Source organism: Gymnoscopelus microlampas (genome assembly GCF_963454915.1).
Source record: "Gymnoscopelus microlampas genome assembly, chromosome: 5".
NCBI lineage: Eukaryota > Metazoa > Chordata > Actinopteri > Myctophiformes > Myctophidae > Gymnoscopelus > Gymnoscopelus microlampas.
Window position 1 is genome coordinate 34,290,636 of NC_139942.1, and position 27,713 is coordinate 34,318,348.

General features: G+C 41.3%; 1 protein-coding gene across 11 annotated transcripts; it reads left to right on the forward strand.

Annotated features, from left to right (window-relative positions):
• Positions 1-27,713, forward strand: dtna (dystrobrevin, alpha). Of its 11 annotated transcripts, none has more exons than XM_084056482.1 (23): positions 1-157; positions 6,441-6,508; positions 6,875-6,955; positions 7,040-7,253; positions 7,595-7,680; positions 8,119-8,273; positions 8,401-8,506; positions 9,128-9,294; positions 9,804-9,928; positions 11,180-11,263; positions 11,628-11,723; positions 13,037-13,132; positions 15,590-15,674; positions 16,435-16,538; positions 17,449-17,562; positions 18,385-18,481; positions 19,150-19,170; positions 20,740-20,899; positions 22,131-22,220; positions 22,310-22,409; positions 25,448-25,565; positions 25,736-25,774; positions 26,388-27,713. In XM_084056482.1, exons 2-22 carry the CDS (start codon positions 6,442-6,444, stop codon positions 25,760-25,762), a joined length of 2,193 nt encoding a protein of 730 aa, XP_083912608.1. In that variant the 5' UTR covers positions 1-157; position 6,441; the 3' UTR covers positions 25,763-25,774; positions 26,388-27,713. The 11 variants fall into 11 exon arrangements, with proteins under 11 accessions (XP_083912608.1, XP_083912607.1, XP_083912610.1 ...); XM_084056481.1 differs by lacking the exon at positions 1-157 and adding an exon at positions 1,658-1,834 and having other exon boundaries at positions 16,441-16,538; XM_084056485.1 differs by lacking the exon at positions 1-157 and adding an exon at positions 1,659-1,834 and having other exon boundaries at positions 11,694-11,723.

Sequence of the window (27,713 nt, forward strand, 5' to 3'; positions counted from 1 at the left end):
GCTACGTACTAGAGTGGTGAGAATGAGCGTCTCATGCAGCGATGGACAACAATAGACCGGAGAAATTCACGACTGTACTGGTGTGGATATGAATGAAGTGACTCTGATTCCTGGATGTAAACAGTGATGTTGCTGCATGACATGCCTCGAAATTCTGGTAAGTCTAGTGCAAAGTGCGCTGCAGGCAGCTGATCGCTGGTAGTCTAGTAGTGGTGGAGCGACCTTAACCTACTTTATTACTCTAACATGAGTTAACTGGTGAGTTTTAACGATGAAATGAGGGCAAATTGTGTTTATAGAAAAATAAACAAACATGTATGATATCCAGTGGATCTGTTTATTCGCACTATATAAAACCTTGTCGCTCAGATCGAGGTCCTTAGCTGTCGTGACAGGTGATGCTCGCATGTAAACTGTCCATGCTGCCTGTTGCCTTTCTTTCTTCCTAACAAACCTTTTATCCTGGAAAAGCGATACGTTTGATGCTGGAATTTCGTGATGTCTCCCCCACTGATTTGCGTGTAATAGTCGAACATACACCGACGATAACAATCCAAAATCATCAGTATACATTTAATTATGTCTATAATCACGAGTGAATTTCTTCAATATTATATTGCCATGCATCATGTCATGACTCAAATAATTGCATCTCATCCAGCATTTCTGTTATTTGGCACTGCATAGAATATGCTTTGTTTTAGGCTACTATTTCCAACTGGAAATTACCCATAATTGTAAAATCCCATAATAATAGTCAACAATCATAAAGATGTCAGTCGACAACAACACCCATAAAACATCAGGGTTCCCAAGTTCCCAAGCCAAGGCCCCCCCCCCCCCCCCCCTGCTTACTAGGCGACACAGAGGGCCCACTATCAGACATCACAGGCTGGTACCAGAGGGCTTTAGTGTGCTACACTCACACTTATGACTGTTTAGCCTATATATCAGGCATTAAAACACTAGTTTTATTGCATTTGCATTTATAAATGGGGTACTGTAGTTCAGTTTAAGTTTTTTTTCTGGCTGTTACAGGTTGGAAATCAGATGCCAATCGTTCATGCTCCCATGATGTAAAAATAACACTGGCCAATCAGTTGGGGCAAATACATGAACAGCTGCAATGTACTGTATGCGCACAGCTTATGAGTCAGCTATGCCAGCAAAGTACAAATCACAACTCAAGCAACCGTTCACATTCGGAAATCGGAAACTATTACTATTGATGTATGACTAACAATAAATCCTAGTAGTTCAAGGAAAGCACTGTGGTTTCTTTGTTCAGTTACAAAAATATTCTTATAATATAAATAACTCACTAATAAGGGAATGGTTCTGCTTGTCTGAAACACAGCTTAGCGTCTGGCCGACACAGTTCTTTTTGGAAATAAATGATAAGTAGGGTCATTGCTGAAAGAGTCTTGGCTTAGTTTTGCAGAGCACTACAATCATCTGCAGTGTTTATGGTATACAATGATTTGCTCTTTTAAGGGCAGTTATTTTCTAATGCTTGCCAGTCTTTGACAGTGGCACAGAGTAAGAGTAATGTTTGTTGGGCTGATGCCAAGTGAGGGGTTTGGGGGCTGCAACTGGAGAGCCAGTAGAGCTGTACAAGAATGTAGCCTTCTCATTTGTAGTTAAAGATAGAGGCAGCGCAGGCTGACAGTTTCTAATTTCAGATTCCCTGAGCCAGTCCCCTCCATTTGGGCAGCTTTTGTTATGTCTCCGGGTTATAGGGGGATTTATACTGTGTATAGTTGTTTTTATAAGAAGGACATGCCTTTGTGATAAGCGCACAGAAAAGGAATGCGACCATGGTGCTTTCTGAAGGGTATGTTGATTGCCTTATACACTTTTGCATCTTGCGATTGGTATTTTTCTATTGTGGTTTTATATCTATGTTCTGTTGGGTGTAATAACCTTTAACAGTCTCATACACAGCATATGCCGGAAAGTCACACCAGACAGGCACATATTTTATGTGTGATGTGCACAGGATATCGGTGTTAACGATAAAGAAGTGTACAATGCATGTGTACGTTTTCTCACCGTGAGAAAAATAGACAGACTTGAATTAATTACTCTCAACATCATGCTGTGTACGCATTTATCATAGCAATTTATGATTCATCATTTACAGAAATGATGAAAAACAGCATTACTCAAAGTCACTCATCCTAAAATTCAGTGTGTACACATGCATGCTCACTCCACACTTCTTATCATGAGCAAAAGTTTTTAACATTTGCACATAACCTACTGTACATTTCACGAATGCCGACTGGTGCCAGCAGGATAACAGGAACATAGGGGAAGGACTAAATGCAGATGTCAGAGCAGGTGTAATTGAAAATATTTATGCCTTAAACAGGCAGTACAAGGCTTACAGAATGGTGAGGCAGGCAGTAGTCAAAACCAGGAAAGCAGTCCAACACAGCAGTCCAAATAACAGGCAACGGTAAAAAAACGCAGGTCAGGCAGGCAGAACTGGTTCCAGAGACGGGACTCAGGTAACCAGAAACATGGAATACAATACAGTGGCATTGACAATCTGGCAAGGAACAGCGGAAGTGAACTGGTACAGTATAGGTATTGGGGGCTTGATTAGGAAAAGTGGTGCAGGTGGGGAAGCTCAGGTGACTGCAGGGTTGATAAGAAGAGTGGGAACAGTGTGTTGGGGCAGTCAGGTGATGGGCAAAGGAGGGAAAATCCGAGGGCATCTGGCAGACAAGTAAAGAATAGCAGGAAACATCAGGCGTACGATCTGGGGGTAGGGCAGAAGAAGAGCTGGAGACCTCAGGCAGGCCGCCTGGGGCAGGGCAGAGGAGCGCTGCTGATCTGGGAACTAACCAGGATGCAGGACCAAAGTCTGGAGAGCAACCTGGAAGCGGAACATGTATGGAGGGCAACTAGGAGGCATGACCGAAGGGCAGAGCTGCTCTGGACAACAGCGATCTAGGCAGAGCAGCTCTGGTGGACAGGTAGGAAGAGGAGTGGAACCGCTCTGGAGGACTGGCAGGAAGATTATCAGATGTGCGGACACACTGGAGGATTGTCAAGAGGATGACCAAACAAGCGGAGGATTACCTGGAGGCCTGGATTACCTGGAGGCCGGCAACATGGGTGGAACCTCTCTGGAGCCCAATGGTGTAGGCTGGACCGCTGTGGGAAGTAAACTGGAAGGTTCTGGAAGCCAACAATGCAAACTGAACCGTTCTGGAGGTCGCCAACATGGTGGTGTTGGACCAGAGGCCAGCAGGTGGAGTGCAGGACTGGAGCCTGGAGATTTGGGCAGGGTGCCGGAGGGGGGTTCAGGCAGGGAATCAGAAGGGATGTTCCACAGGGTTTCAGGCAGGGATTCGGCAAGGACAACAGACAGGGGCATTGGCAGGGACAGTTGAGTCTCTGTGGTGCTGGGCTGCTGAATCTCTGTGGTTAAGGACAGGGACTTCAAGCAGTCTACTTCTTACTGTCCTTCTGGAGTGTAGAACACCTTCTTCTGGAAACTCCATGGTTCACCCTGAAGATGGCCAGACCAGAGTCCTTTCAAAAGGGAGACTGCTGCAGGTAGCGGGCTAGCTGGCTCAGGAGAGGCAGGTAGCAGGCTAGTTGGCTCAGGTCAGACAGGTAGCAGGCTAGCTGACTCAGGACAGACAGGTAGCTGGCTAGTCAGCTCAGGACAGGCAGGCTGCAGGCTGGCTCACTACTCCAAGCCTAATCAACTGGAGTGCAGGCTGGAGACTGACAGGCCAGTTGCAGCTGACTGGAGGCTAGCATGCTGCAGGTTAACGGGTTGAAAGCTTGGAGGACAGACATTAGCAGGTAAGAAGGCTAAAGCAGCCCTGGTTCCAGAGACAGGCTGCAGGTAACCCGGAAGAGAATACAACACAGAGACTGTATAGTCAAGACAAGAAACACAAAGTAACACTTACAGTCTTGCAGGGAACAAAGAAGGTGAGCTGGTATAGTAGAGAGGGCTTGATTAGGTTTAGGTTATGAGAAACAAGTGGGGATGCTCAAGTCAGGTGACTGCATACAAATAGTAGGAACTGGTGTATAGTGTAGATGCTTGGGGCAGTCAGAAGATGAGGAAAGGAAGAAACATCAGCATCAACTGTGGCTGAAGCCATTATAACTATGGGCTGGAGAGGAGAGACAGCAGAGATAAGTACATTGTTAGATTACGTTTTGGTAGGACATCTTCACTTGCATCATGGTTATATTACACGTTGCTGAATCACAACATTTTCACAAGTGGAAGAAGTTATGGACAGCTATAGACTATGACTCATGTGTTCTCAGGTATTTCAAGGCTCCCTAACATTTAAGTGTGTGTCAGTGTTTATGTTTGTGGGTGAACAGGAGGGATGGCGGCATTGGTGGGTAGTGGGAGCAGAATGCGGTTCTTGCCAACTAAAAGGCTGAATGATTTGGGGAAAACATCTAATTGTCTTTATCTTAATTATCTAATCTAAAATTCAATCTTTTTAAGTCGAGCTTCAATTCTGTTTAATTTTAACAGTATAACTACTGTACCACAACATTAACTACCGTCAACATACATTGATATTTAAAGGACCATACAGGTGTTATTGCATGTTTAGGCCACGTTTAATATACAGTAGTAGGCCTATAGTAAAACTCAAAAGGGAATGGACCTGTGTTCCATTATGAACTTAGCCACACCTCTGCCAAATCCCTCCCACCAACCAGTTGTGAATGTGAACAATATAATTTCTGTCCCAAGGATGGCAGGACATTTTCTGAAATGCAGTATTTGATTAATCAGGGTTCATTTATCAGTATCATCCTCTCCCACCTGAATTGGATACTGGTGATACCAAAAAGAAAGAAAGAAAGAAAACATGCTATTACAGTACCTATTGTTGAAACACTAATATTGTGTATTGTTCAATGACCTTACTGTGCCCTTTGAGTGTGGCATTTGTGGAATGGCATGAAATGCAATTTGTACAGTAAACAAAATGTCTCTGTAGTTTCATATCTGTCACTAAATAGCTTAATCTATTTCAGTTATTCAGATAAATACCACTATAAAAGTACTTAGAAATACCAAGACATGTAACAGTTGCCCAAGCATCTACAGTATACTATGCAACAATGCACAATCAAAACATTGTGACAAAAATATCTCATAGAAGTGAAAGGAGTTCTCTTCAAACTTCTCCCTGCAAATTCCCTGTAAGGGGGGTCTAGCACTGTGTTTTTAGGAATGGAGTGACTGGGTTCTTTGCTACTATGGCAACAAACCACATGACTAGGTGTATTAGATTGCCTTGGACACTGTGCAGTGAGGCATGGTGTGAGGCTGTGAGCATTCATCCTGCCAGTCTGCCCCTTTGAAAGTCTTGTCCTTGTCTTACTCAAGTTTTTCTGTGACACCCCATGAGTCGGGACTGGCTTTTTAGATTCTTGCATTAGATTAATATATATTCAGCCAAGCAAAACAAAAAAAACGAAAACAGAAGAACTGGATTAGTCAAACACTAAGGGCATACAGTGAAAATATGTGACGTGTAATGACTAAATGACTAAAACTCAAATTAAAGCCACATTGTAATTTTAATTAATAAAACCTTACTTTAACCAATTTGCATGTTTGAGAATCTGCAATGGTTGGAGGTGGTCTCCTTACTATTTCATTGAGAAAGTTAGACTCTGGTGTTGAGTAGGACACCTACTGGTTGACAAGTAGTACTACCTGAAGCTCATAAGCATTCCCTGCCCAACCGGGGACTCTCTCTTCAATGGTAGAGCATTATGAAGTTTGGTCATATGCGAGAGAACTGGTTGTGAATCCTAGGTAGGACATGAAACTAATTAATGCATCCCTCAGAAGTAGCTATACAGTAGTCAACAGTATGTCGCTGAGTGAGCTGAGTTGTGCTACAGTATGTAGTGGACATGAGGGTTTGTCTTACACTTTGTGATTGACATTTGTATTGGCATATGCATAGGCATAATCATATATGGAATCATATCTAATGGAAATGCTACTCAATTGGTCATTGGAACAGACAAAATATTATGCAGTTATATGAATATTTCTATTTAACCCATTTAGACCTCCAGGCCGTTTTTAAAAACGTTGTCAAAGTTTTCAGATTTTCTTTTTGAAAGAATTGCTGTTGGTATATACACAGCAACATATAGAATTACACAGATGCTTTTCCGATTTTAAAGGTATAACAACATATAGGCTTTCCCGGTCTTTATGGGTTAACATGTTAAGCCAGATTCTATACATAGTTGTGCGTCAGTGTTACGCACCGAAAATACCAGATCTACAAGCTTTGAGCTTGTAGATTGTCTGTTTTCGGTGCACGTCACCCGCACACAACTAATATAATTCAAGCTTTTACCAATAAAATCAGGGGTGCATAGACACTGACATCACTTTCTCTCTTCCCGATCAGAATGATTGAAGATTGCAGGCGGAGCGGTGACACCATGGCAGACAGAAGGCAACTGTTTGTCGAGATGAGTAAGTGTGCAGGGCCTTGTCTGAAAGGACCACATTTCAATGTGATCGATGCTGGACTACGCTGCTCATCGACCATAAAAGTGGCAAATCCTTTTCTATAACCTCCATGGAAAGGGAATATCATGAACATAAAGTGACCCCTCCCCTCCACTCCACCACCACCACCAGTGTCAGCCAAATTCATATGAAACACTGACTCAAACAGACATGCCCCCCAATGTCACCCCTCAAATGCTTTCTCACTATGTTGATAGCGTGAAGCTACATGTGTCCTCCATGCTTCCACAGTTTCTGTCAGCTGTTGTTCCCACTTCCCAGGATGTTCCTCAGTATTGTTTCACAGACATCATTTCTTTTTTTCTGCAGGGGCTCAAGAGTTGGATTCTATAAGACTGTCAACGTACAGAACAGCTTGCAAGCTGAGATTTGTTCAGAAGAAATGCAACTGTGAGTATGGCACTAGTGTTGGTTGTTGCGCCAAGTCTTCCCCAGTCAAAATATTTAGACATTTCTTTCCTGTTTGTCTCCCAGTACATTTAGTTGACATTTGGAACGTCATCGAGGCTTTCCGAGAAAATGGCCTCAACGGCATGGACCTCAACACTGAGTTCACAGTGGCTCGCCTGGAAGCGGTACTGTCCACCATCTTCTACCAGCTAAACAAGCGTATGCCGACCACCCACCAAATCAACGTGGAACAGTCCATCAGTCTGCTGCTCAACTTCCTGCTGGCAGCCTATGACCCGTGAGTAACATGTCATGGGACAGGTGGTCACAATTCTGTGTCCTTTTCATCTGTGGGCTTTTTGAAGTGAGGCGCTGAGGTGTGACCACTGTGACTGCTGTGTCCGTCATGTGACAGTTAAAATGCAGTTGATAATATAATAACAGTCTTTCGCAGAATCAGTGACTCTTTTTAGAGACTGTGAAAGCCAAGCTAAAGGTACAGCAAACATCTATGAAAATTGTATTAACTGGTAAACGTGAAATTGAGCCATGCATGCCTGTTTTATTAATTTATTACATACAATTCTTGCATCTGTACTGATTGATATTGACCAAAATCTATGCATTTTCTCTTTTCAGGGAAGGCCTTGGTAAAATATCTGTCTTTGTTGTGAAGATCGCCATAGCAACCATCTGCGGAGGGAAGATTTTGGATAAATTAAGATGTAAGCAACACCATTCAAATTTCCCAGTTTTACTTGTAATGTATTTGTTAAAATTAAATTAAATTTCCTGCAGTTCCTAATCAAAATGGCCTGCAGTGGAATTTACATTACAGATTCATTAGGCTCGGATGGGAATCAAGAAATCTCTGTCTACTAAGGCTATTGTTCCTAGAAAAGGAACCCTGCATGGGTTCTTCATGGCTGGAAGAAGTCATTATTCATAATATGAAGTATAAGACTTATTACATAATCTACAAAATCTGTTGTAACATCAGCAGTGGCTCGTGAAAGAAAAAGGAGGGCCATGTTGCTGGAGTATTGCAATAATTGATTTGAATAACAACCTTGCTCTGATTTGTTTGCACAAATAAGTGGTGGACTATGGTGGCAACTGACAATTACTTTGATTAATTTGCAAATTTTCAATTTTGTGCCAAGATATTTTTTCACAGATAGCAGATCCTGCTGGTATAATGGTGTACTCTCAATTTGACCAATTTCTGAGGGAGGCTCTGAAGTTACCAAAGGCTGTTTTTGAAGGTCCTTCTTTTAGTTACACAGAGCAGGCCACAAGAACCTGCTTTGCACAGCAGGTGAGAATCCAATGCCCATGTTGAAAATTACGTATTTCCAAAGTAAACCAAAGTTGTGGCTCATTCCAATCGTTCTTGTGATTTTTCCCCATCTGCCTAACTTTTACATTTTTCTGATATTTAACAGAAAAAGGTCTCTCTCAACACATTCCTGGATACGCTGATGTCAGACCCTCTCCCTCAGTGTCTGGTGTGGTTACCACTCATGCATCGGCTTGCCAATGTTGAGAACGGTGAGCCACCACAACACATTCATGCATGAGAAAGACAGTGGGCTGGCAGGATGGGATTCTTTTTGCCTTGCATCATCAAATCGAGTCACAATATACATGCATGCTCACTCAAGCACGTGTACCACGCACGCACGCACGCACACACGCACGCACGCACGCACGCACGCACGCACGCACGCACGCACGCACGCACGCACGCACGCACGCACGCACGCACGCACGCACGCACGCACGCACGCACGCACGCACGCACGCACGCACATGCACAATACTGTAAACACTCACTCACACAAATATACTATATACACCCCCTCCTCACTAGCCACCTCCACGTGAACAGAATTAGACTCTGTCACACACTGATGAGTCCAGAGCTCACTGCTTTATTGCCTTATGCCCTGTTCTGTAAATCAAAAAGTGTGCCGTCATAGAGAGTGGCAAAATATTACTGCAGCACTGCTAAGCTTTAATAAAGGCGAGTGGATCCTGAAATATATAGCAAAATGTGTGCATTTGTGTGTGCCTGCAGAAGCGTGCGTGAGCCTGTGTGGATTTGTCTGTGTACGCTGTGTATTTTGTGTCTGTTTGCCAATGTGTGACCCCCTCCTCTCCCCCCTGTAGTGTTTCACCCTGTCGAGTGCTCCTACTGCCATACTGAGAGTATGATGGGTTTCCGCTACCGCTGCCAGCAATGTCATAATTACCAGCTCTGTCAGGACTGCTTCTGGAGGGGGCATGCCAATGGTTCCCATAGTAACCAGCATCAAATGAAGGAGTATACGTCATGGGTAAGGGAAGGAGGCAAGAGGGGAGGGGAGGCAGCCCGGGGGGGGTGTGGCTGCACTGGACCAGTTGCTGCAGCCATTTGTACTCTGCACGCCACAGTATGCACCGGATGTTTAATTAATATATGTGATATGGTTGCATAGCACATATTATGGTTGTCTGTGACAGCATCGTTTTTACAATTGACGGAAATTGTTTCACAAATTTTTAATGGTGATTACGATGTGTGGTCCTGGTTTCGTTTCTTGTGAATTTTACTTAACCATAAACATTTTATAAAAATATTTTGAATGCAACGCGTTGTGAGCTTGTTGATGAAATATAAAATATTTTTATAAAATGTTTATGGTTAAGTAAAATTCACAAGAAAATACCAGAGCTTGTTGATCTGCCATTTTCAAAGGAATATATATTATATTTTTTAAATCGCCTATGACATGCCCAAAACTGGGATGCTAGAGATAATGTTGTTACGTTATAAATTAATTATAGTCTTTCTTATTTTTCCCAGAAATCCCCTGCAAAGAAGTTATCCCATGCACTCAGTAAGTCACTGAGCTGTGCATCCACCAGAGAGCCTCTGCACGCCATGTTTCCTGAAATGACGGAGAAACCTCTCAACCTAGCCCACATTGTGTGAGTTCACCTGCTTTGTTTTGTTTTTCATGTCACAACAAGACAATCCAAGGCTGCAGCCCTACACTAATTTCTTATCACCATGTCATTATTGTAGAGCCTGCAGCGCCCCTTTTCCTTTGATGTTGATACCTTGTGGATTTATTCCACCCCAGCCCACATTTCATAATTGTCTTGTTGATGCCTCAGAGTCTGAACTGATTCCAATCAATCTCTGGGAGCACATGATCAATGATGCTTAATTGTAGCCTTAGGTATTAACCATAATCTATAACATAAATGCAACCCTTTCCTTTATTTTGGCATTGCTATGAATGATCACATAACGGCCTACAGGAATAATTTACTTGAAGTGCTCCATTGCTTTCTTTTAAAGACACATAGAGCCACCTGCTCTTGGTACTAAGATCCCCCCACAATTGGCTTTGCTTGTTTATTTCAACTGGATTGAGAAGATTGTTTTTCACCCTCAAATTAAATTGGCACAGCCGTTGACTCATGTAGCCACAGTAATTGACACCTTAGCATGAGTTCTAAATGTAATTAATGTGGTTTGTTTTGTTGTTTTGTTTTTGTTTTTGTTTTGTCAAAGAATGGATGTGCAAAAACAGTTCATAAGCTTCCACAATGAAACAGATCTGTTTAGTATCATCTAGTTTGTTGACTATATTTGTATTGTATTAGAACCTTAAATCTAGCCTTTTGTAGGTCAAGAGTGATTGTAACAAAAGCTTTTATTCTTTTCTTGCTGCAAAATAGAGACACTTGGTAAGTTTTCTTTGATTATTTATTGGATCACCTGTGCTGAGTCTGCACACATGACTGAGTCACCCTGAAACGTGCAATTCTAACCAAGTTCTGTGACTTACATTCTTTCATTGCTAATACAGTAACCTTACTGCACTTTGCTAGCGTGTACATAACTATGTCATATACTTGTATGCCACATTTAGACACTTTCAGGTCACCTACTGTACCAAAAAGATAATTCAGAATTAATTCGTTTTTGGAGAATGAGAATTCCCACTTTGACATTCTTTTCTTCACAATATATTTTCACAATCATAAACCACCACTATTGTGTGTGTACTCAATGTGCCTTGAGGCCCACTATGAAAACAAGACAAGAGAAAGAGACAGGTAGATCTGTCAGAAAGAAAGAATTACCATTTATATTTGGGATTTCCTAGACTCAAATATAAAAGACACCTTTGTCTACTTTGCTTCTGAAAATGTTTGTCTCTTGTATAGGCCACCCAGACCAATGAATATCACCAATGAATACGCACTCTCCCACTCGATGCCTATATCAGGGAACCCTTACTCCACCAAAAAGTGAGTAAAACAGCATTGAAGGATGCTCTTTTAAAGAGAATGTACTGCACCCTTACCATCTTGTCATATCCCCTTAATGTCCTGTCTATTTTATGCACAATCATTTATTTTTTATTTCACCAAGCTATCTTCATTTTCTTACGTGTATATGTGTGCAGCTGTGTACAAGGGAATGCTGTTATTTAAGTGTGTGTGTGTGTGTGTGTGTGTGTGTGTGTGTGTGTGTGTGTGTGTGTGTGTGTGTGTGTGTGTGTGTGTGTGTGTGTGTGTGTGTGTGTGTGTGTGTGTGTGTGTGTGTGTGTGTGTGTGTGTGGATCATTGTCTGGGGTATTTGTGGTCCCACTCCTTTGCCTGGCGTGAATAGCTTGTCATTACGCAAGATTCAGAATAATGAAGTTGAGCAAAGAAAGCCCTTGACTCCCTTGACTAGGGATGCTCCAGATCTGCTGAAAGGGAAGGGGTAAGTGACACAGGTGTGCCTTTGAGAATGGCTTTGTTGCACCAATGCATGTGCAAGCTAATATAGATAGATAGTCATCATGGTGCATACACTGAATAGCTTATTACCCCAGTGGAACTATTAACTTTCCTGACTTGTTATAGATTGGTTTACATTGTAATGCTCAAGGAGCTCTTTCAAAGATGCTAGATGAAGCATACATAATAAAGATCATTGACCATTAGTTTGCAGTATCTGTTACAGTACTCTTTCATTGACATACACATAGGGGAAACTAGTATTAGATGCTTTATCTTTCACTTTGACTTAGCAATTTAACAGAAGGTATCTTATCACATTTCTTATTTCGGTTACATACTCTAGATAAGGGCATATACTGACATTAATTTAAATGCCATATTATATGATCTAAAAAATCCACATGCTGTGTAACTTATTTCCATTTTAGATAAGTTACACCTGCAGATGATGTTAATGTAAGGGGGGAACATTTTACAGGAAACACTGCCCCCTTTCATACCTTATCACTCGAATAAGAAGGGGAATGATATGTGATGATGACAGATAGACGTTTTATGAGTTTTTCTTGCTGTCAGTATCAGAGTATCTGTGGTTCATGGTTGTAACGGGCTATATCACAGCAATCGCGTAAGAGCCTTACATGGAATGATGTGTGGACTCCATCTTATACAGTAGCTTTGGGATACATGAAGGCATAATTGTGCATGCCTTATGTATCTTTTTCTGTATTGTGTAATGTAAAGCTTCAAATAATGTTTTTTGAATGTTTAAATGAAAGCAGCTGAGAGATGAAAGCTTTTATTTACTATGCTTCTTGCACTTGTTTTTACACAGCAAAATCCTGAGTGTTAATTGAGGGTAACACTCTCAGATTTAAATGAAGATTTTGTTGTGTAGGCATGTTGTAACCATATTCCTGGCTATCTTTCCTGTGGTTCCTGTTCTATTCCAAACATAATGTGGCATTGTTTCTCTGTAGTTCTTTCCATGAATGACTCCTTGTCATTCTTTCTCTTCAAACCAATTTTTATCCTACTTTCTTTCTGCCTTTATTTAAAAATGTCAATCTTACTGTCGGCTCTCTTGCTCTGTTCCTTGTTGTCTCTCTCACACTGTTATCACCTGTTACTGTATGGGGTGTGTGTGTGTGCGTTTGTGTGCGTGCACATATGTGTGTGCGCGCGAATGTGCGCGCATGTGCGTGCGCACGTGCGTGTGTGTGCGTGTGTGTGCGTGCGTGTGTGTGCGTGTGTGTGTGTGTGTGTGTGTGTGAAACCCTACACCATTCCCAGGTTTAACTACAACATCGATGTTGCTGATAGACTTGCTGATGAACATGTTCTCATTGGCTTCTATGTGAATCTACTACAAAACAACCCCAACACATGGTTAGTTGGTGTTCTGTGCTTGTCAGCACCAGTGGAAACTACTTGCTCTGATGGTCTGCCATCTAGTGAAGCAGAGTAGCCCTGCCTGACCCCTGCAGCCCAATAATGTCTCCCTTGGTCAAGGAGGATTCCCCTTTGCCTGAGTGGTAGATAAGTGGTTTGCTATGCAGGACACCTGGGTTCGAATTCAGGTAGCTACTTTGGGGGCTCATCCGGGATCAGATTTCCTGGTGGGGTGGAGGTCAAAGTCGGGTGGAAGTCGTAGAGTGGCTCTGCCTAAACCACAGAAGCCTAATATCTCCCCTTTCAAGGGGAATCTCCCCTTTTGTTAACCATTTGAGAACTGTCATTGTGAGCTTGTACAGTAGATTGGCTATTTTAGCTATTTTCGGGACATTTTGAAACGTTTTTAGCCTGTAATGATATGCCTAAAATGGGGATATGAGGTTGAAAGTGGTTTAGTGGTAGATATTTGGTTTCCCATGTTAGAGACCGGGGTTCGAATCCAGGTGGTTACACTAGCATTTTGCCCCCTAACCTAATGCTTCAAGCATTACTGTCTTAATGCTGCTCATTGCCAAGCATCCGTAGACTATTCATAGTTAAGCTGATGTCTCATACCCCAATCATCTGCATATGGTTATCCATTAACTACATTACTTGCCGTTCAAACCAAATGCGATGTGAAATAATGTGCTTGTGTGGTTTATAGCTGTGTTAGTATGGTCTAAAAAGGGTATTGAATGTGTTTCTTGTGACAGAAGTGCCAGTATGTTTTCATTGGACTAGATACCGAAGTCAAATAGTTGGGTCTAGCCAAGATAAAGTGTTTTTCTTTTCTTTCCTTTTTTTTCACGGTTCTTTTTCCACCGATTTACTTTTGACAATAACGATGGCATATTCTATTCCTCACGATATCAAGGTCATCACAGTCATTCTAATGTACTGAATGACATATCTGGCAGGAAAAAAGGTCAGAAGTCCATATATATGCCACATAAAGATTGTTCTCCCTCATGCTTATGGCATTTTAAAATGGCTGTCTTTACTTTGTCTGGTTAATAGGCCTACCTACGACATTGATATTTTCATTTTTCTTACTGAATTTTGTTTGCCTGCTTTTTATTACTCTGGTATTTTGTCTTTTCCATAAAATGTCAACATTTACATGCCAATTTTAGTATATTTCTAATAGCACCCTTTGACATTTAAGCTGGTTCTTTATTAAATTGTGGGGAACATGAAGGAATCCACTTTAGAGGTGCAAGCACGTTGTCTTTCTTCTGCTAGCACTGTCTATAGTCATAATGAAACATTTTATAACTTGTAATCTTTCTGTGTGTCTGTGTGTGCAGGTTGGGATGGCAGGGTGATGAGGCGACTGTGATACTTATCTCTGTGATATTGCACCAAATACTGTATAATATTTGTATTCAAAGGCTGTCAATGCCAAACAAGATTTTCAAACATTCCATCAAATGGAAAAAGTGTGCTTGAAAGCCTGAAAGGCCTTGAATTTAATCTATGAAATGATTTATAGCCTTTTAGTTATGAGGGTATTTACTAAATGCTGCACACACATTCAAATTGAAACCTGCTGTATCAGAAAATAGATGATTTTAAACAGTAGTCTAAGTATCACAGTCTATATGACATCAGCAGCCCTATGGAAATTCCCATCCCTATGTATTATACGTGCACGTTTGCATGTTTGTAGACATATGGACAATTTGATCAGCCGCTTCTTTATAATGCTTTTCCGGCTTTCATATAATCTTAGAAAGTGAAGAGATGATAATTTCATCTTTACTTTTCTATATATTAGCTGACCCTGTTGCTGCTTATAACGTGTCATAAATCAGTGGTTCTCAAACATTTTCCTCTCAAGGACCCCAAAATTAATATGCATTTGGCGGCGGACCCCCATTTGAAAATATGTTGTGCTTGGGATCCCCATACAAGATTTTTGTTGTTAAAATGTTTAAAAAATATCCCCAAATTGTCACATTTTTCAAGATGTTTTGAAAATAGCTGATCTAAAATATCGCGACGCGTTGTGCGCTTGTTGATCGGCTATTTTCAAATAGCCAGTGTATATAGGGTTAAAATGGTTGAACTGATTTTGATGCTATATTAACACATTTTCCTGGGGAGGGGACCCCCCGAAACCCCTCTAGGACCCCCGGGGGACCCACACTTTGAGAACCACTGTCACAAATAGATAAGCATGCTTACAACTGACTTTACTGTCAAGGGGGGAAAAAAATCCTTTCTGAAGACAAACTAACTTGACAAACAGGAAACAGAAAAGAACTCTGTTCTCTCACGTCTCTGTATGACTGTGGGGGCTGTGTGGGATCACGTGTGGTGTGGTTGTTGGCTGGTACAGTTCTCTGTGGTGAGTAAAGCAGTATGACGTTGTGACATCGCCCTCTCTGTTTTTTTCCTCTTGATCAGTTTGCTGGAGAGCAGTATTAACCAACAAGATGAAGAGCACTGTCTGATCGCCCGCTATGCTGCCAGGCTGGCTGCTGATGCCGCGGTGAGACCTGCAGGACATGCTCTGTCTTTGACATTGTATGCTGTGCATGCGTAGCACAAATGCAAGGAAGATCATATTTTCCCATAGTCAATAGATTGTCAGAAAAGGCTCATATTCACATGGCAACTATTTTGCTCTTATGTTACACTTGTGGGTGGGCCCCTGAGTATGATGTAAGAGCAAAATGGCCACTGTGTGTGAATATGGATAATTGTGATTGTTGCTGGTTTTTGAAAATGTCCAAACAGCCGTTGATGCTGTTTTCAGAGCTTGTAGGAAATAATGGATATCGTTGCTATTGGGCGGAAACCATGTATGTCCAAAACTCTTACTTTTCAGGAAATGGATAAAAGAACCTGTGTTCCAATGGATCCAATGTAGTTATTATTTAGTTTCAAGCTCTTAATACTTTAGTTAATACTTTTAATTGGTCAAATATGAATACACCCCACAGACAGACTTGAACACTTTAACTTTCCAAAATGTTCCAAAATAGCAAATATAGCAGATATACAAGCTCACAATGTGTCGCAAAGTGACATGTTGTGAGCTTGCAGATCGGCCATTTTTGCTACTTTTGTGTGACGCTCTAATTATGACGAATTAGGGAATTGATTTACGAAAAAAGTAAGTTGAAATATGGAGATAAGAGGTTTCTGCCCGACAGCAACAATGAGATATGGGATGAGGTAGTATAGCAGGGTGACATCAGCCGGAAGTCCCTGCAGTTGACATCATCATGTCTCCCACTTGGCTCCAGCAACAGTCTCAGCAACAGCAGAGAATCCCCACAGACCTGTGCTGCTCTCTGGATGCCAACAAACAGCAGAGGCAGCTCATCGCTGAGCTAGAGAACAAAAACAGGTCAGTGTTGACTGCCTTTGTGATACTGAGTGCCACTGTTCGTCTTTCCCCCAATCTCTTTACATTCAAGGTTTTTTTTTTCATCTCCCGGTTTGCCTTTTGAAAAAGGGAACAAAATGATTTGCATCAAAGACTCACTTTCTCCTCTTCCGTACAGGACAGGCCTCAGACACGCCTCCTGCAGGAGACTTGGCCCAGATTTGAACCCATTTGATTTGGCATTAGGGACCCGTTGTGACCGCATGCCCTTGCTGACGTCGACCCCTAATAGGGTTCGAACTAACGACCTTCCGCATGAAAGGCATATGTTCTAACCGCTACACTAGGGCGGCATTGAAGACTCACTTTACTGAATGTTATTGATTGTTACCTCAATATTGATGTTATATTGATGTTGGAAGGCAGCGATTCAGGAGTCCCGAGTTGGCGTTGGCTAGTCCACACTCTCACATCGCATTGCATTGATGTTACCATAGTTGCCACATACATACAACATGTCAGACCATTTTCAGACCATTCAGTCATTTTCAAATTGAGAGTGATGACTATCAGATTTGGGTGGGGGGGAAAGGAAATACTTTATATACATTCCCTAAACAGTATTAACAGTGGAGTAAACCATTATACAGCAAATTATTGTGTAGACTCTAGAAAGGGAACACAAGTTAATATTTTAAATGATTAACCCATTTTAAATCCTCAATGGTGTTTGGTTACTGCTCCATTGGTGGAGTGTACGTGAAACAGCCATGTACAATTGTGTGTGTGTGTGTGTGTGTGTGTGTGTGTGTGTGTGTGTGTGTGTGTGTGTGTGTGTGTGTGTGTGTGTGTGTGTGTGTGTGTGTGTGTGTGTGTGTGTGTGTGTGTGTGTGTGTGTGTGTGTGTGTGTGTGTGTGTGTGCCTGCCACAGAGAGATCTTGCAGGAGATCCAGCGACTGCGGCAGCAGCATGAGCAGGCCTCCCAGCCTCCACCTGACAAGGGCCAGCAGAACCCCACCCTGTTGGCTGAACTCCGGCTTCTCAGGTAAAATCTGGATGATATGATTTAGAGCAGTAATTCTCAATCTTTTTAATTCCAACAACCCCCAAGTTTGATGTGCATTAAGTTGTTTAATACCTGTTGTACTTGTTCTTCTTGTTGTACTTGTTGTCGGAGTACCCATTGTAACAGTTCTCTGAGTGCCCACTAACCCCCCCCCCCCCCCACACACAACACACAGAGGTTCGGTGCATCCACAGACACGTGGAAGACAGACAGATACAGACATTCATGGTTTTTCGGTTCTCGGAAACCGTTGGTCCGGGACAGACACACAGACAGACAGACAGAGAATCCAATTTTGTGAATTTATAGATGGACCTCACATCTACAGTTTGTCACCTATGAGTTTGGGCCCTCACACCTAATGTTACCCTTCTGTTGTCGAGGTCCTGCAGCTGGCCGGTGCCATTTGGTCACGAATATCAACCCAAACTCCATGGTATTGATTGTTCTATATGGAGCTGACTGATTTGTTTGCGCCTGAATCCATGACAACACATTGAGGTTAGACAACACATTCTATATTTGGGCATAGCTGCACTGGGAACTCCTAATATGGTTATGACTGAGTCATAGTGACTTGAGCGTGCCGGGCCGGCGAAATTTAATATAGGATATTGGAGAAGTTTATTCATTAATGTTACTGTAGGTCATTTAGTGAAGACTTCCACTGACTGTTGTAAATTAAATGAACAACAGTACAGGTTGTGGCAGAGAATGCACAGCATATTTAAAACTTATTTTCCTTTGGGCATTTATGCACTGTATCATTATACTCCATCCATGTCTTTTGCCTTCTGTCAGGCAACGCAAAGATGAACTCGAGCAAAGAATGTCTGCGCTGCAGGAGAGTCGCAGAGAACTCATGGTACAGCTGGAGCAACTTATGATGCTACTCAAGGTACCTTACGCTGTGCATCTCCACTACTCTAAACATGCTAACAGTTCCCTCTTCATGATAAAGTATTACAGATAGCAGAAGTGAACTACCAAACATGTCCATTAGAGGGCACACTTCTCCAACAATCTGCCACATAGATGGACCAAAGAGGTGGCATGTTCATAAAAGTCTTCTATCTCACACATCATTTCTGCCATTATTACACATCAGCTATTGATCAGCTTTATAAAGCATGCTATGCATGTCTTCCTAGACTCCACACAGGAGTAGACTTGGGGTTGTGCTCCATTTTAACATGTACAGACATGTGTAAGAGGGATAATCTCCAGACAGAGTGAGAATATCTTTAGCAGTCAATAACATGGGGGCTCTCCAAAGCATGTGACTACTTACTGTACAGGTTTAAGTGGTAAGAACGTCAATCTGATCAATCCTGGAATCCATTCAGTAAAGAAAAAAAAAGAAAAGCAAATAGAAAATCTCTTGATCTAATTAGCCTAAAAGGATCAATACCAAGCCATTAAATATGCATGAGGAAGCCACATGCTCGTCACAATCTGGAGTAAATATCAAATGGATTGTTAGAAATGCCCACATGTAGGGTTTTGACATTTCATGAGCGATAAAAGAACCTTTGATATGAATTTAAATGGCCCTTTTTTTAACAGGAGGAGGAACGGAAACAAGCCGTAAGTCTGGCAAGCCTTGGCCATAAGACAAACAAACAAAAAACACAAACTCATTGCATGTGTACATTTGAGCATTATGTTTGTTTTGGTTTTCAGTTGTGTCAGTTCTCCGAGAACTAGGAAAGTATGTGGCACTAATAGCATGTAACATATTTGACTAATATTGACATGACATTAGAAATCAGCCTAATGACCTAACAGAAATACATTTTGGTGTGTTCATGAGGTTTATTTCTTACTAGCCTCGGTACCCAGGCTTTAAGTGCTTACTAAGACATTGCATTATTTTATTATTGGATTACTGACCATTAGGTAAGGTAAGCTTCTTAGCAGGTTTTTGGCTGATATAATAGAAATAAAATGAGTAGTTATTTAAGTAATTATTTAAGTTTGAAGATGTGTGGATCAAATCTGTGTCTGATGTCTTTGTGACTAAATAAGGCCACTGCATGGGAACGTGAGAAATTATCACCTGGGCATTCGTGGTTAACCAACCTTGAGCAACACTGAATGCCCGGGTTACATTATCTGTGTATAATGTATATCAGCGTTTTTCAAACTTTTGTGGCCACGCACATCAATGGGCAACTGTGCACAACTGTATCCATAGCGAAGATAGCCGATCTACTATTTTATAAAAGTGCTGAATTAGCAAAATAAAAAATGATTCATAAGTTTTTCTTTATTTGTATATATTGCAATAACAATGTGTGGTAGTCACAAAAATCACAAGCTGGACACCTGGACTTGACTCACAGCACACCAGTGTGACTCGGCACACCGTGGAGGAAGCACTGCTGCATTATTATGTTGATCCCTAACAATTTGAGGTGATGAGTTGCTGTGAAGCCAATGGCTACAGATGAACCACTTAAACCCTATACGTTGTTGAGCGTAATCCCTCAGGGTTCTATACTAGTGTCTCTTCTGTTTCCGCTCTACATAAAATATCTTTGCTGAAAATGGTGATTGACAAGCTCACAATGCGGTACAACAATCTGCTATTGTCTGCAAAGGTTTTCCCAGAATATGGATGCTGTGGTTTAACTGTAAGGCTAAGTGCTTTTTAGGTGTATCGTTTATTTTTACTGTAATGAATAGCATTGTTTAGTTTAGTGTATTTGAAAAGTAATAACACAAGTTATTACCAGTCGAGGATATTGCACAAAAACGTCCAGGACTTATTTCCATTGTGGTCTTCTTACAGGTAACAAATACATGTCATAACACACCAGTGACATTCATGTACAATAAATAAAACAAAATATTTCAAGACAAGAAACCATTACCTTTAACCACTTAAACCCCAGCATCAATATTGTGGGGAAAGCTTTAGCTGAAAATAGCAGATCGACTTGTCGAGCTTGTTGAGCTTGTCGACCCTCAAGGCTCAATACATTAGTCTTGAGCCCTGAGGGACTCCGGTTACCCATATGGGGTTTAAGTGGTGGTCAGCTGCCTCCTCTGCTAGTCTTCCTCATCCCAGTTGGTTTCTCCACAGACGACTCCAACAAGGTGAGGTGGAAAATGCCACACATTCTGTCTCTAAAACTCTTTCATGTGTTTCAGACTCAGGGGCCTGGTTCTCCACGCTCCTCGCCCGGCCACACGGCCAGCCGGCCCATCCCCACACCTATACACTCAGAGTCTGCTGGCACGACCCCTACTCACACACCTCAGGACTCACTCATGGGCGTGGGAGGCGACGTGCAGGAGGCCTTTGCTCAGGGTAACACAGTAGGCATGTAGCGATTTATCGTAAGTCGATCAAAATCGATTCAAACTGGTGACAATTTAAATCGATTTAATACAAAATGTATCGTGATGCAAACAGCAGAGGCCGGGTAAAAACAAGAGGGCCCGTAAGAAAGGAAAATACAGGATCTTTGTAAGAGAATTGATAAAGAATTAGTTTTCAGTCATTTGCTACTAGATTGAAAAGAGGATAAGAGAAAAAAAGAGTAGAAAATACTGGATTTTGTTTAAGAGAAATAATTAATTTGGTAATTTGTCTGGAAAATAATCTTGTGTTAAAAAAAACTCAAGTGGGCCCACCCATCTGACCACTTGACATGGCAACCGTGTTAAGTGGTTAGGTGGGTGGGCCCGTGTGCATTTTCAGAGCATATTGATTTTAACCCATTCTATCCGGGAATGCATCTTTTTCATTTTAGATGTCTTATTGGTATTAACCCATTTAGACCGGAGGCCGATTCGAAAAACTAAATCCTGACATAGGTTTTCTGATAAACGTATATTTATTCAAACATTACAACAAATGTATATTGCTATATACTGTACATAGCAACAGGAACCCCAAAAGGGGTTCCCGTCCTGAAAGGTATAGTTACAAATAGGGGTTCCCGCCCCAAAAAAATAAATAGCAGATATACAAGCATAGTGCGGCACAAGTGCCGTGCTATGAGCTTGTAGATCTGCTACTTGTGAAAATCGTGAAAACATGTACAAATCTTTGAATGTATATTATTTTTTAAAGCAAACATTTTGTAAAATATTTTGTTCCAGGGACCTCCAGAAGCAAAGATTTGAGTTAAAAATGTTGTTTAAAGAAATATATGTATTCAAAGAGTTGCACACATTTTCCAGATTTTGATGTTTTCTTCCTTTTACGGAATGGAGCAGGAATTGTGCACGTGGCGATAGAAAAGGGGAGTGGAAATGGTGAAACAAAAACTGCGTTTGAAACCAGATTTTTTGGGCACGTCATGGCACGCCCGTCACAGAGTGTTGGCCGTCACTTTGTAGCCTCATGTCGCTGGCTTCCATTTAAAATTACTTGTTGCTTTGTTGCTGCTATAGTGTGAACGCATTATCAGGATAAGGATACATTATTTTTACCTTGCATATACTGGCTGGCATGTATTAGAGGCAGTAGTGTGACTGGAAAGTGGCGAGTGCCCTGCAAGTGCAAATAGCAAAGTATCTTCTCTGATCCGTAGGCCCAAGAAGGAATTTGAGAAATGACCTACTCGTTGCTGCTGACTCCATCACCAACACAATGTCATCATTGGTTAAGGAACTAAATTCAGGTGAAATACTATTTTCTTGTTTGCTTTGCTTTTTGCATGTTTTTCAAATGTTTCAATATTTTATTAATCTGTCTCTTTGTGTGGCTTAGAGGGTGGGAGTGAGACAGAGAGCCTTGTGGATTTGGATTCAGACATGATAACCTCGACCACTTCAGATGCCTTCCTCACAGAGGTTACCACTACGCCACGGTACGTATAATAAGTTCAAAGTATGCTGTTTGTGTAAATGCATATCATGGTATCACCCGCTCTACCAGAAAACATAGATTTCAGGACATTTGATTCAGAGAGTTTAGAAATGACTTACTATAGGGCCTACAGTCCATCAGGGCATACAGTGAAGGCCCTTAGAATGACTCGCCTCCTCACAGACAGGGACTAGGTGGCAGCTTACCATCTTCACCTCGTGGTGCACTCCTCAATGTCACCAAGATGACATCTGTGACACCTGCAACAGACTTGCCACCCGATCATTTCCCCACTTCCATCAACGGCCAGCCAGTGGAGATGGTGGAAAGTATCTCTGCATCATCCTGGGCAATGAACTGAGCTTTGATCACAACATCACATACTTCCATAAACATTGCCAACAAAACCTCTTTGCAATCTCAAACCTCACCTCCTGCTACTTCTCGCTGGGGAGGGTGCATCAACTCTGGAAATCTTCCTGCATTGTCCCAGTACCCAAAGAAGGGACATCCCTCTGTCCTCAATGACTACAGTCCATTTGCTTTGACATCACATGTCATGAAGACCTTCAAGAGACTATTACTGCGACACCTGAAACTGTGGGTGAGTGACTACCTAGACCTTCACTTCACGTACCAAGTGAACATTGGGGTTGGACGATACCATCATCTACCTGCTAAACAAGGCCTATACCCACCTTGACACCAGGGGCAGCACTGTAAGAATCATGTTCTTCGACTTCTCCACCTTCAACACTATCCAACCACAACTGCTAGCTGAGAAGCTCACTGTGATACTGGTGGACTATGGCTTGGTGGCCTGGAAAATGGACTACTGTACCTCACTGGCAGAATGACTACAGGGCTGCCTGTCAGTTGTGCTTGTGAACAGTACAGGTGCCTCCCAGGGAACCGTGCTGTCATCCTTCCTGTTCACCCTCTCTATACCACTGACTTCAGCTCGATGACGTGTCACCTCCAGAAGTTTTCTCATGACACTGTCAGCTGATGTCATTGTCAGCTATATCATGGGTGACAACACAAATGAACACGATGCCCTGGTGGAGAGTTTGTGAAGTGGAGTGACAGTAATCACCTCCGGCATACAGTCAAGACAAAGGAGCTGGTGGTGGACTACCACATGAGCAAAAGGATAGTTGTCCTAACGTCCTTTAACATGATGACGGGATTGTACTGATACTGTTGTTATCATTAATATCTTTCTGTACTGATACTGTATAGTGCGGATACTTTATCTTATATATATATTATATATATTGCTGTATATTGTTAATGTTGTTATTGTTTCCTTACCTTTTGCATTGGTGATGCAGGTCAATATGACCCGGATTCTCATGTGTCTTTAAGAAATTAAATATTGGATGTCCCAGAACTTTCTAGAGGCAAAATTTTAGATCCTCCTATTTGGCCCACCTCATTCCACCATCCCTTTCCAGTCCCATCTTGGCAATCTGTCAAACAATGTAAAGATCTCACACCTAAGCAATCTAGGTGTGATGTTTGACTCCGACTTGTCCTTCAATGTGCAAGTAACTAAAGTTGTACAATATTTTTTCTTCCAACTACGAAACATTGTTAAAATTAGGTCATTGAAAAAGCCTTGAAAAAGTAATTCATGCTTTCATCTCATCACGCCTAGACTACTGCAACTCCTTATACTCTGGGCTCAGCAAAAAGGCTATCTCCCGTCTTCAACTGGTGCAAAATTCTGCAGCTAGGTTACTAACAAAGTCTAAGAGACATGACCACATTACACCGATCCTAGCTTCCCTTCACTGGCTGCCGGTGAGTTTCAGAGTTGATTTTACTGATGACTTTTAAAGCCTTGCAAGGCCTGGCTCCCATCTACAGCTTTGATATGCCGGAACCGCTGGTGCGCAGCCTTAGATCCTCAGGTAGGGCTCTCCTGGTAGTTCCCAAGACTCGCCTCGTCACCATGGGTGATCAGGCTTTTGTGGCCCGGGCACCTAGGCTGTGGAATGCCCTGCCTGAAGATTTAAGGCTAGCTAAGTCAGTGTCATCTTTTAAATCGCTTCTGAAAACGTATTTTTATATCAAGGCCTTTCCTTAGATTTTAATAACCTTGCCTTGCACATTTGGTTAATCTTATCTGTACATTTCAATTGACTGTTGTTTTTTATCCCTATACGTTTTTTATCTTGGCATTGTAAAGCACTTTGTAACATTGTTTTCAAAAAGCGCTATAAATAAAGTTTATTATTATTATCTTCTTGCATCATAACAATGTCTTTTTTTTTTGTATTTATCTTGTTGCTATCCTTAGGCTTATATCTGCTTTTCTTCTGTATCTGCCCTGTGTTCAAAGCTGCTGTGCTGCCTCTGGCAACTGAATTGTCCCTGTAGGATCAATAAAGGTCTATCTTCTGTACCGTAGCATTATAGAATCCATCCTCTTGTACTGTGCCACCTGCTATGTCACCATGCTCACCCTTACCAACAGAAACAAGCTCCTGAAAATCATTAACCACTTAAACCTCATTCCTTATTGACCGGGATCCGCCAGCTGTCTATACTTCGTCTCCTCTTTTTTTCCCGCTGCTCTACACCAAATATCTTTATCAAAAATAGTAAATCTACAAAGCTCACAGCACGTTGTGATGCATTGTGACACGTTGTGAGCTTGTAGATCGGCTATTTTCACAGACTTTTCGCCTATTTTCGTAGAATGTTTGCCAATTAAGACACCCAGAATAGGCGTACTAGGGTTTATGTGGTTAATAAACAGCGTTACTGACACATTAGCTTCAAGCCAAGGACATTTTAATTAGCCAGGAATTGGGAGCACTTGTGTACTTGGAGACTACAGGGATAGGTGATTTTTAGTTTTTATTAAATATGATTTAAATGTTCAGTTCGAGATCAGGTTAAAAGCTATAACTGCCGAAATTCTGATCAGATTCAAATTAATTATTTATTGTTAGAGGACAATAAAATGTGGTTAAAAGAGTTACATACTTATATGTGAGTGCTGACTATTTTATTTGCTATATTTGATAGGGGCAGTACTGTTGCAGATGAGGACTGCTACGAGACTGACCTGGAACGACAGCTGGAGGGCGAGCTGAAAATGGAAGAGCTAATGAAGCACAGACCAGAGCCAGAGAAAGCCTGCATGGTAAGAGATACAAGAACATAACACAAGATATGTCTCAGAGGCTCAGTCACAGTACAATAGTTAAAAAGATTAGAACAAAATTAAGAAAGATGTTTATAATAATGGCAAATTGTGCTTAATTTCTGTAACTAACATCTTTGTGCTTGTAATTTCCATGCTGTGTGGATTAGGTGTCATTGCAGCAGTGGCCATGTTAATCCTGATTCCTGGTAGGTAATACAGTAATTGACAATCTCTAACCATTTGCAAGCCTTTTGGTGAAGATTTGCATTACACACCACACATTCATAATGCTCACAATATGTTAGTGTGTTTGATTCACCAACAGCAAACCAAACATTAAGATATACGCATTATGATATTTGTTAAATGTCAGAATTAGGCTTATGTTTACAAACAGAAGTTAAGTTGAAACAGTGGAAAACCAACGGCCACAGCATTTGAGTTAACAGGTGCTGTAGTGGATACACCCCTACACTACATAGTCTAATCTCTGCGGTGAAAGAAAAAATAAATTAGCATGATATATGATTTAAATGATTTTGGATCAACAATTCCTTGTTATGGTGATTTATGCATTGAAGCCCTGAAAATAATCTACAATAATAACCTATTTGTGGATCTTCTCTGGATTACTTTTGTACATTGCAGTTAAAACTGGAAAACTAGCCAGTAATCCCCCAAAATGCCAGATTTATTCAACAGATGCCTGTCTTTATTCAACAGATTTTCTTTTTATCCATGGACCTCCGGTATTTTTGCACGATCATACTGTATTTACTTTATTCTGGCAAGCAATACAAATTTAAATTCACTTCACAGGTCAGCATTATGAGAAGCAGCGAAAGTTGAAGACACTGGAAGAAGGCCAAGCGCAGAGAGTTGTGAAGACATGAAGAATCAAAGTTGAAGACACTGCTAAATCCAACCATAGAATACATTTATGTAAAGATATATTTTTTATTCAACCACATATTTAAGATAATACTGTGAATTGATATGGAGAGATTATTAACAACTGAGCTGTCTATTATACCACAGGTGCCATAAAAATCATATGACTTTTCAGGAAGTTCTTTTTTTGTGTGTGTGTGTGGGGGGGGGGGGGATCTCACTCAAGAGTTGAAGATTCTAATATTTACAATAACTTGTAAATGTTAACTGGTCATTATGACCAGATTTGCCCACTAGTAAATGGATTTCTTACTGTTGCTGTTGATTGGCCTTTGTATTGTTTGACTCAATGTCTCTAATATGGATATGCCTCAGACAGTTGTTTTGATTTAATACATTATTCATAATCATGTGCACTTAGCTGATAGGATGACCTCTCAAAGCAGTCCATTCAAAGTGTCAATGCAGTACTGTATGTATGTACAATAACATTGTACCTGTTCAGCAGAAGTGCAGGTTTCCTTCACTGATAAGAGGTTTACTAAATCTGCTTCTTGGAAGAGGGCTTTCATATTGTTTCATATGATATGAAACTATATCATATAATATAGTTTCATATTATCTATACTAACTCCTACGAATGTAGTGTCAATTGAATTGATTCTGACAGATAGATTTGAAATTCAGCAGAGAAATCTTATGAAAAAAGAAATAGCCTAGGTGTAGTGCGGAATAATGTTCCAAATTGTTCACATTCAATGGTTTACATTGGCAGAGGCATTGAACAATTACTTTTTACTATCAGTAGTTCCTGAATTAATGTTAGCTCTTTTTGACAACATTTTAGTTATTATCATTTTTTTTTTCTTTTCTGACCAAACAGTTATGCTTTCACATACAGTACATCTCTCACAAGATCACATACACACACTTGGTGTAGTTTCTCAGTGTGTGTGCGTGTGTGTGTGTGTGTGTGTGTGTGTGTGCGTGCGTGCGTGCGTGCGTGCGTGCGTGCGTGCGTGCGTGCGTGCGTGCGTGTGTGTGTGCGCGCGCGCGCGTGCGAGTGTGTGTGTGTGTGTGTGTGTGTGTGTGTGTGTGTGTGTAAAACTTTACCACTTTAGGAAAAGTGGCAAGCCAATCTAAAATCATAAATGTGTGAAATATATCTAGTATGATTTTTGAGCTATAGTTCATACCAGTGATTTTGCATGGTGGTGATACATAATAAAGTGTTGTTGACACAATATGACAATT

Excerpts from the sequence above, each read along its gene's own strand:
- dtna (XM_084056478.1), top strand. Across the intron at positions 8,507-9,127 it reads GCTTGCCAATGTTGAGAACG|TGTTTCACCCTGTCGAGTGC; the intron begins GTGAGCCACCAC and ends TCCCCCCTGTAG. Across the intron at positions 9,929-11,179 it reads CTCAACCTAGCCCACATTGT|GCCACCCAGACCAATGAATA; the intron begins GTGAGTTCACCT and ends TCTCTTGTATAG.